This window comes from Chiloscyllium plagiosum, chromosome 14 (assembly GCF_004010195.1).
Source record: "Chiloscyllium plagiosum isolate BGI_BamShark_2017 chromosome 14, ASM401019v2, whole genome shotgun sequence".
NCBI classification, from domain to species: Eukaryota; Metazoa; Chordata; class Chondrichthyes; order Orectolobiformes; family Hemiscylliidae; genus Chiloscyllium; species Chiloscyllium plagiosum.
This window is the reverse complement of record NC_057723.1, coordinates 80,841,438-80,851,716: the sequence shown is the minus strand read 5'-3', so window position 1 is coordinate 80,851,716 and position 10,279 is coordinate 80,841,438. Positions and strand designations below refer to the sequence as shown.

At 46.2% G+C, this 10,279-nt stretch overlaps 1 protein-coding gene across 4 annotated transcripts in view; it reads right to left on the bottom strand.

The window, feature by feature from the left end:
• Window positions 1-548: 548 nt before the first annotated feature.
• Window positions 549-10,279, bottom strand: part of LOC122556844 (C-terminal-binding protein 1-like) — a 96,328-nt gene continuing 86,597 nt past the window's right edge. For all 4 annotated transcript variants that reach the window (XM_043704086.1, XM_043704085.1, XM_043704089.1 and 1 more), the window contains 3 exons: window positions 8,213-8,340; window positions 6,704-6,821; window positions 549-1,450 (listed from right to left, as the gene is read on the bottom strand). In XM_043704086.1, the coding sequence (XP_043560021.1) occupies window positions 1,267-1,450; window positions 6,704-6,821; window positions 8,213-8,340 (430 nt within the window). In that variant the 3' untranslated portion in view covers window positions 549-1,266. The remainder of the gene's footprint in view (window positions 1,451-6,703; window positions 6,822-8,212; window positions 8,341-10,279) is intronic.

The window sequence follows — 10,279 nt, the reverse complement described above, 5'->3', positions numbered from 1 at the left end:
CTTTAGGATTGCCTACACACAGATTCAGAATACAGCGTTTCAACAAACTGTTCTTTTTCCTAAACTGAGGGATAAAGCAGACAAAAATAAAATCCAACCTCTCATTTCCAGTCCCCTAATCCCCACACAGTGCTCCATGCAATAAGCCAAACAGAAGCTCACGTGCTGGTTATTAAATAAAACCCATTTCTAATCCCGAGTCATTGCGTTTCGTTTTGGGGGGAGGGGGGCAGGGAGTGGGGGAGAGGGAGCGAGATGGGGAGGAATAGCAAGGTGTAAGTAAATTGGCAGGACTATTTAATGGGCGGGGGGGGGGCGGCGGGTGGAATCAGACTGCACATCTGTCCTCATCTTCATCAAAGCAAGGACAGGGAGATGCCAACTTGTCCGAGTGAGTCAAGTTGAACTATGAACATGTGTTGCTAGAAAAGTGCAGCAGGTCAGGCAGCATCCAAGGAGCAGGAGAATCGACGTTTCGGGCATGAGCCCTTCTTCAGCATGAGCCCGAACCGTCGATTCTCCTGCTCCTTGGATGCTGCCTGACCTGCTGCACTTTTCCAGCAACACATTTTCAGTTCTGATATCCAGCATCTGCAGTCCTCACTTTCTCCTGAACTATGAACAGACCAAGAAGCATTATACACAGCTGGGGATTTGCTCTCATGGGGGGGTTGGACAATGGAGAGGGCAGTGGGAGGGAGCGAAGTTGGAAAGAAGACCAGGGTCCGTCGATGCACTGCAGTTTTCATGGGGTTTTGTAACTGGGAGAACTGACGTTAGCCCAGTGGGTCTCCCTCAACCGCTACAGCCACTGTGAACACAGACACTGAAGGGACTTGGCAAATCACCAAGAGAACTAAGACAATAAAATCATGAAGTTATTAGTTTTCGCCTGAGAATCTTGTGCACTGACAAAGCATCTCCGTATGCAAAAGTAGGAAGTCCTGTATATTTTCACTTTTTTTTTTAAAAAGTATATTCACAGCTAAACAAATTTGTGGTTTCTACAAAACTGTACACAGACAGAGTACATTCATGGCTGACTTGAGGTACTACAAGGTTTCGTTTTTTTCCTTTTCATACAAAGTCACAGAATTACATACGTCAATTGGAAATGTGGTAAAGCCTCCACACTTTCTGTTTAACTGCACAAACTACACTTTGCAGTCCCAGTTTTTTTTTTGCTGTGAACTTCAGGGCAACTTCCTGGCGGAAGGTTAAAGGTCAAAAGGTGAGGAATGCCATTTCTTTTCTTCTTGAGAGCTGCTATTGGTCAGCTGGGATATCTCTGTCAGGTTCTGATTTGGATGTCTGGCTGGGGGATGGTGTGTGTGAAGGGTGGGCTACTGAAGGTATCCCGTGCTGCATTGGGATGGCGCCTGTGACGATTCCTTCGACAGCAGCAGCCGAGATGCCTGTCGCTGTTACCCCGACCACTCCACTCGGAAACCTGTAACCAGACAAAGAACTGTCAGCAATCCGTCCCGAGCACAGGGGAGCTAAGCTCAGCAACAAAACCATGGCACTCAAACACAAAGTTCCTTGACACCGGAGACGCAGGTAGACAGGGAGGTGAACACACAGGGTTTGGCATCCTTGCCATCATCGGTCAGAATGCAGGAGTTAGGATGCTACGTTGTATAGCACATTGGTGAGGCCTTTTTGGAAATACTGCATTCGATTCTGGTCACGCTACTCTAAGTAGAATGCAATTAAACTGGAAAGAGGGCAGCAAAGATTTACAAGGGTGCCACTGAGACTGGAGGACTTGAGTTATAAGGAGAGGCGGGATAGGCTGGGACTTCTGACCCTGGAACACAGGAGACTGAGGGGTGACCTTATAGAGCTTGGATAGGGTGAATAGACAAGGTCTTTTCCCCCAGGGTAGGGGAGTCCAAAATTACAGCGCATATGTTTAAGGTGAGAGGGGAAAGATTTAGAAGGGACTTTAGGGGCAACTTTTTCACATAGAGGGTGGTACATTAGTGGAACGAACTTTGTGAGAAGATTTGTAGCTCGGGTGCCCGTTGCTGTGGTTCTGGTCGCTGAGCTGGGAATTTGTGTTGCAGACGTTTCGTCCCCTGTCTAGGTGTCCAGGCTCCTAAGCACTGAGGATGTCACCTAGACAGGGGACGAAACGTCTGCAACACAAATTCCCAGCTCGGCGAACAGAAATGGAACAAGCTGTCAGAGGAAGTGGTGGAGGCTGGTACAATTATGACATGAGGACAGGTGCATGAATAGAAAAGGTTTAGAGGGATAGGCGCCAAACGCAGGCCAACGGGACAAGGTCAGTTTGCCTAGCTTTTTCTTAAACTGCATCTCAAATCTCAGTCTTGAGTTAAATTTAATAATTGACACAGTGTGAGAGATTTGTCATAATCAAAGCAGCCATCTTGTCACATATTAGAAGCCTGGAATCCATTTTAATTTTCATATTAGTTAGTGTCTGCTTGTATGTTTCCAGGCTCAGTGTGGAAGCTGACCTTGCAGCTGTACGAGCATCTGATAGTGAACTCTTTCCTAGAATGGGAATGTTCTTCTTTTACAAGAATCTGTTGTTATACTGACATTTACTTATCAACTACTAACCAGCCTTGGCCAGATGCCACATGACTGGGGCTAATGACTGAGCGGAGTGCCCACTTGCTCATTATACTCCAATTAACGGTTTGCTAATTGTTAAATGATTGTAACGTATATAACCACACAACTCTGTGTCCCGTCGGAGTGACTTGTGATCATTAGGTCGACTTGTCTCTCCCTGTGAGCTCACGAGTAAAGAGTCAATAACTTGAGGTTTTGTGGGGGGTCATTTTCGTCAATTTGGGTCGATACAAGTGAGTCTTCAATTACACATTTCTTTCCTATCCCCAACAGACAGTGTTAACTACAAGAGCATCCATTACAATCTTCCCCACAGAATATCTCCTGAACATACGCAGCCTCAAGTTAGAGACACCACAATTGTTTGCAAGTAATTAATTACCTCAGTGATTTAAAGTTTCCCAGCCCTTAGCTGAGTTCCTTTAATGACAGATTTGAAATAGTTTTCTGCAGCAGAACCGGCGAGTGTGGAAACCAGGGGGATGTCGGGTCGGTAAATTCTCCATTTAAAAACTGAACAGACTGCAGAGGCTTCTGGGACATCTTTTCCCTCTACAAGTATCCCAAGTTGGACCTAAAGAAAGAACTAAGAAGAGCCAGGAGGGGACATGAGAAGTCCTTGGCAGGTAAGATCAAGGAAAACCCTAAAGCTTTCTATAGGTATGTCAGGAATAAAAGAATGACTAGGATAAGATTAGTCAAGGACAGTATTGGGAAGTTGTGCATGGAGTCTGAAGAGATAGGCGAGGTACTAAATGAATATTTTTCGTCAGTATTCACACAGGAAACAGACAATGTTGTCAAGGAGAGTACAGAAATACAGACAATTAGATGGGATTGAGGTTCATGAGGAGGAGGTAGCGGGTTTTGAGAAGATTTGTAGCTCAGGTTGAGGTTCTGGATGTAGATTTGCTCGCTGAGCTGGAAGCTGTAGCTGTTAGCAATTCTGGGAAGTGTGAAAATAGATAAATCCCCGGGCCAGATGGGATTTACCCTAGGATTCTCTGGGAAGCCAGGGAGGAGATTGCCGAGCCTTTGGCTTTGATCTTTATGCCGTCATTGTCTACAGGAACAGTGCCAGAAGACTGGAGGATAGCAAATGTTCCCTTGTTCAAAAAGGAGAGTAGAGACAACCCTGGAAATTACAGATCAATGAGCCTTACTTTGGTTGTGACAAAGTTTTAGAAAGGATTATAAGAGATAGGATTTCTAATCATCTAGAAAGAAAGAAATTGATTACAGATAGTCAACATGGTTTTGTGAAGAGTAGGTCGTGCCTCACAAACCTTATTGAGTTCTTTGAGGTGGTGACCAAACAGATGGATGAGGGTAAAGCAAATGATGTGGTGTACATGGATTTCAGTAAGGTTTTGATAAGGTTCCCCACGGTAGGCTATTGCACATAAAACAGAGGCATAGGGTTGAGGGTAATTTAGCGGTTTGGATCAGAAAGAAGACAGAGGGTGGTGGTTGATGGGAAACGTTCATCCTGGAGTTCAGTTACTAGTGGTGTCCCACAAGGATCCGTTTTGGGTCCACTGCTGTTTGTCATTTTTATAAATGACCTAGATGAGGGCATAGAAAGGATGGGTTACTAAATTTGCAGATGACACTAAGGTCAGTGCAGTTGTGGACAGTGCCGAAAGATGTTGCAGGTTACAGAGGGACATAGATCAGCTGCAGGGCTGGGCTGACAGGTGGCAAATGGAGTTTAATGCGGAAAAGTGTGAGACGATTCACTTTGGAGGGAGTAACAGGAATGCAGTGTACTGAGCTAATGGTAAGATTCTTGTTAGTGTGGATGAACAGAGACCTTGGAGTCTATGTACATAGATCCCTGAAAGTTGCCACCCATGTTGATAGTGTTGTTAAGAAGGCATACTGTGTGTCAGCTTTTAGTGGTAGAGGGATTGAGTTTTGGAGCCACGAGGTCATGTTGCACCTGTACAAAATTCTGGTGTGGCCACAGTTGGAATATTGTGTACAGTTCTGGTCACTGCATTTCAGGAACGATGTGGAAGCTTTGGAAAGGGTTCAGAGGAGGTTTACCAGGATGTTGCCTGGTATGGAGGGGGTCTTGTGAGGAAAGGCTGTGGGAATTGTGGCTGTTTCCATTAGAGAGAAGGTTGAGATGTGACTTAATAGAGGCGCACAAGATAATCAAAGGGTTAGATAGGGTGGACAGTGAGAGCCTTTTTTCCTCAGGTGGTGATGGCTAGCATGAGGGGCCATAGCTTTAAATTGAGGGGTGATAGATATAGGACAGATGTCAGAGGTAGTTTCTTTACTCAGAGTAGTAGGGGCGTGGAATGCCCTGCTGTGACAGCAGTGGACTCACCAACATTAAGAGCATTTAAATGGTCATTGGATAAACATATGGACGAGAATGGAATAGCGTAGGTTAGATGGGCTTCAGATTGGTTTCTCGGGTCAGTGTAACATCGAGGGCTGAAGGGCCTGTACTGAGCTGTAATGTTCTATGTTCTAGTTTTCTGTGGCCTCTTACTCTCCCCTCCTCCCGTGCAGTCCGTCTTGAGCACCAACCTCCTCACTTCCATGGACACTCACCTTCAAACTCTCCTCTCACTCCCAGCCTCCCCCTCCCACTGGTCATTCCAATGGCTATCTCCCTTCCCCATCCTTGCAGCCTCCCTCTGCACACAGAATCTCCCAAGGCAAAACAAAAAGCAGCTCTCCATTTCCCGTCACTCAGACTTGGCCGTAAGTGCACAGACAATAGCACCCCCTCCCCCTCCCCCCAACCCCCCACACCAATCCTCCACCTCCAGACCCTCGGCTCAGGGACTGGACCTTGACACCCCCAGCTCCTGCACTCGGATTCTCTCACAGAACGTACATCTTGGAGATGGCACACTGTAAGTTGACCAGAATGACCGCTGGATTCTAAGGGTTAAATGACAAGGGGAGATTGTACAGATTCTAGTTGAACTCAGAAGGGGTTAAGTCGCGACCTAGTCAAAGTTTGAGACATAACAGAGAACAGACATGGTAAATAGAGATAACTGATTCAGGAGTCCAGGATGGAGGGTACAGTATAAGAGTTACAGCCAGGCATTTCAGTAGCAAAAGCAGAAAACACTTCTACACACCAGGAGTTATACAGAAACTCAGCAGCATGGTTCCACATCAACTGTTCATTCAGAGATCAACTAATTCCAGTTGCGCAAAAGATATTCTGGGATATGGGCCAAAGGCAGATGAATAGGTCAACCACCAACTCACCAAATGGTGGACCAGAAGCGAGGGTTATTCCTTCTCCCATGTAACTCAGCGCTGGGGTCAACAGACTGATCCAGAAATAAATCTTTAACACTGTCAGTATAACAATATTGCAAGGAAATGCTGAACTGAGGTTCATATGTCACTGGTTTTATTTCTCAGTTTTCATGACACTTAGCACAAATGTCCTGGGATAAACACAGCCCCTTTCCTAATACCCAAGGCGAAGGGCTGCACCACTGTAACATGATCTGCAGTTGTACAATGTGCAAAATGGGGAGAGTAGAGCAGGACTTGCTCCCTAAATCCACGTTTGATAAATCATTCAGCCAACTCTTTGCTATTGATAGAGGTTTATAAAATCACAAGGGGCATGGATAGGGTAAATGGACAAGGTCTTTTCCCTGGGTTGAGGGAGTCCAGAGCTAGAGGGCATAAGTTTAGGGTGAGGGGGGAAAGATACAAAACAGATCCAAGGGACAACCTTTTCATAGAGAGGGTGGTGTATGTGTGGAATGAGCTGCCAGAGGAAGTAGTGGAGGCTGATACAATTGCAACATTTAAAAGGCATCTGGATGGGTTTATGAGTAGGAAGGGTTTGGAGGGATATGGGCTGGGTGCTGACAAATGGGACTAGATTGAGTTGGGATATCTCGTCAGCACGGACGAGTTGGACCGAATGGTCTGTTTCCGTGCTGTACATCTCTATGATTAATTGCATGGATGACCGAAATAGATTACTCAGGCTGCACACTGTGGTCACTGTGCACTCGGATGAAGACACAGCAGATCAGGTCTGCACTTCAGAGCAGTGAGCACATGCTCATCACAAATCCACGCCGAGTTTCTATCCTACCTGTAAGCAGCCCCATTCAGCTCGGGATGTACAGCCACCGGGTCAATGCTAGTCCACTGAGCAGCTGCTGCCAAATACTCTTTGTTCACACAGTTTTTTAAGGTGTCCGGAATGCGGCCTGTAGAGAAGTAAAGGGACACAGTGAAGGTCACAGGAGCAGCTAAGACGTGCATCACACTGCAGCCCGTCAACAGTCCGAGGCACTGTCAGTGGGAGACACACTCCCCTCTACCCCTAACTTGATCCACCCTAACCTGCACATCTTTGGACTGCGGGAGGAAACCGGAGCATCCAAAGGGAACCCACACAGACACGGGGAGAATGTGCAAACTCCACACAGACAGTTGCCTGAGGGTGGAATCGAACCCAGGTCCCTGGTGCTGTGAGGCAGCAGTGCTCACCACTGAGCCACCATGCCACCCCAAACTTCCAAATTTACACGGCTAACCGATCTGTACTTTGACACCTTTCAAAGGGCCAGAGGAATTTCATTTAGAATTGTTAACTACTAAATGTAGCAGGCTTTGATTTAAAGATTGCTGACGAAACGGATCACTTCAAAACAGCAAACTAGCAGGAAAGGGAAGATCATCACTGTCCTCCAATGCTACCTGGAAGAGTGGACTTCCAGCAAAGCTTGAGCTGCACCTCTATTTCGATTTCAGGACGGTTTTAATTACAATTTCCAAACAGATAGAAAAAGTGCAACACTCCCCTCTTGTGGCAGGAGAGTACATTGTTGGAAAACAGCAGAGGAACAGCTCAACATAATTGTCTACACCGAGAGTAATTAATCGTACCGAGTTCTCAACAGTGCTCAAAGAGTGATCATTTAAATAGTCTTGTCGTTCATATTGAGGCTGTACAGGAGATTGGTTCGGCCACTTTTGGAAAACTGCTTTCAGTTCTGGTCTCCCTGCTACAGGAAAGATGTTGTGAAACTTGAAAGGGTTCAGAAAAGATGTTGTTGGAGTCAGAGGGTTGGAGCTACAGGGAGAGGCTGAACAGGCTGGGGCTGTTTTCCCCGGAGTGTCGGAGGCTGAGGGGTGACCTTATAGAGATTCATAAAATCATGAGGTGCATAGGGTAAATAGACAAGGTCTTTTCCCCAGGGTGGGAGAGTCCAGAACTAGAGGGCATTGGTTTAGGGTGAGGGGGAAGATATACAAGGGACCAAAGGGGCAACTTTTTCATGCAGAGGGTAGTATGTGTATGGAATGAGCTGCCAGAGGATGTGGTGGAGGCTGGTACAATTGCAACATTTAAGAGGCATTTGGATGGGTATATGAATAGGGAGGGTTTGGAGGGATATGGGCTGGGTGCTGGCAGGTGGGACGAGATGAATTTGGGATATCTGGTCGGCATGGACGGGTTGGACCATGTTTCCATGCTGTACAGCTCTACTACCAGTTCACAGTCCTACCTCTCCTCCCGTGTCCCTCCTTTATGCCTTCTGAAGGCATTAGTGGATTCGTTCATTCGACATTGTGAAGCTTTGAAATCCGGTACCTGTGATAGCTCTGCGGATCTCTCGAGCTGCCTCCTCCCGCACTTCAATGGAAGCCTGTTCGCTGTACCAGGCTGTGTGTGGGGTGCAGATAAGGTTTGGTGCATCCTTCAGGGGTCCCTGACTAAAACTAAAAGCAAGAACACAACATTTAAAAACACGGGAAAAACTAACTCCGAAAAGGGACGGAGAAACTAAAAAGGCGGTGTTTTTCAGGTACAGACAGCTACACTTTTTTTTTCCCCAGCAATGCACAGACTTGCTTTCGATTTCCAAAACTTCCCCCTTCAATTCAACCATGCCACAATTTCACACCGCAGACAAGTACACAGCTTTATCGCAGAAGAACATGGTTAACACAGGCCTGTGATCTGCTCTCTCAGTGATGGCTGTGGTTAATAGATCGCTAATTTCAAATATACATTTCTGGTCTTAACAAGTGTCTAAACCCGGACAAAATTTGCTTCCCTCCCTTTCGGGATTGCAGCACTGGAGGAAGCTAGCCAATCGTTAGCATTTGTGCCAATCCTCTCCGAGGGTTATTCTCTGAGTCCCATTCCACTAGCTTTTCCCAGAGGCCGTACTCATTTTCTCTTTCTAGATAATTCTTCAACTCCCACTCGGATCTGCCTCACGGGCACTGTACTGCAGACTTTAATCACTTGCTGCATTAAAAAAGCTTTATCCAATACTGCCATTGGTTCTTCACCCTCATTCAGTAAGCTCTGGTTCCCTCTCCAGTTTCTGAGATTTTGAACAGTTCTATGGAATCTCCTCACTTTCGTACTGCCGCTCCTATTTAGAAAGCGCTGGAGCTCCTAGGGCATTTAACCATTTTCACAACCTGCCCTACCATCTCCCACAAATCATGCACAAATACCCCCCTGTCCCTCTGCACCTGCACTCTTTATGGATCTGTATCTTTATTTTTCTATTGCCTTTCCTTTACTTTCCAAGATGCATCACTTCACACTTCCTGGGTCTCACCTCTCACACACCCACCTATTTCAACAAAGTTCCTTTGGACGACCATCAATATTCTCCCCTCAGTTGACAGTACTTCCAAGGTTAGCACCCTCTGTATATTTAGACACTGTCTCCTGCACAACCAAGTCTGTCATTAAAACATATCAAGCAATGGTGGGCTCTTAGCGCCAACCAGACTGTGTACTTGTTCCAGACTGATAAGACAACCCATTCTCCACAACTTGCTCCTGACCCTCAACCAATCTTGTAATCATGGTGTCACTTTCCATTCCATTCACAGGCTTTGAGTTTCCTAATAAACCCTTCCACATTCACCACATCAACTACATTACCCCCATCAGCCCTCTTACCCCCAGCAAAAAGACTCCACCCAGTTAATTAAGCATGCCTTGCCTTGAACAAGTCTTTACTAGCTTTCCTCAATTCACTCACATTTATCCGAGTCACTATATAATTGCTTTTCAGATTCTTGCTCATAAATGTTTTCCTACCACTAACTGGCTTACAGATGGTTTGAACAAGGATGCGAAGTGCAATTAGACAATAGACATTAGGTGCAGGAGTAGGCCATTCAGCCCTTCGAGCCTGCACTCATAAATGTTTTCCTACCACTAACTGGCTTACAGATGGTTTGAACAAGGATGCAAAGTGCAATTAGACAATAGACATTAGGTGCAGGAGTAGGTCATTCTGCCCTTCGAGCCTGCACCACCATTCAATATGATCACGGCTGATCATCCTTAATCAGTATCCTGTTCCTGCTTTATCTCCATAACCATTGATTCCACTATCCTTGAGAGCTCTATCCAACTCTTTCTTAAATGAATCCAGAGACTGGGCCTCCACTGCCCTCTGGGGCAGAGCATTCCACACAGCCACCACTCTCTGGGTGAACAAGTTTCTCCTCATCTCTGTCCTAAATGCTCTACCCCGTATTTTTAAGCTGTGTCCTCAGGTTCGGTACTCACCCATCAGCGGAAACATGTTTCCTGCCTCCAGAGTGTCCAATCCTTTAATAATCAGATCCCTTCTCAGCCTTCTAAACTCAAGGGTATACAAGCCCAATCGCTCCAGTCTTTCAG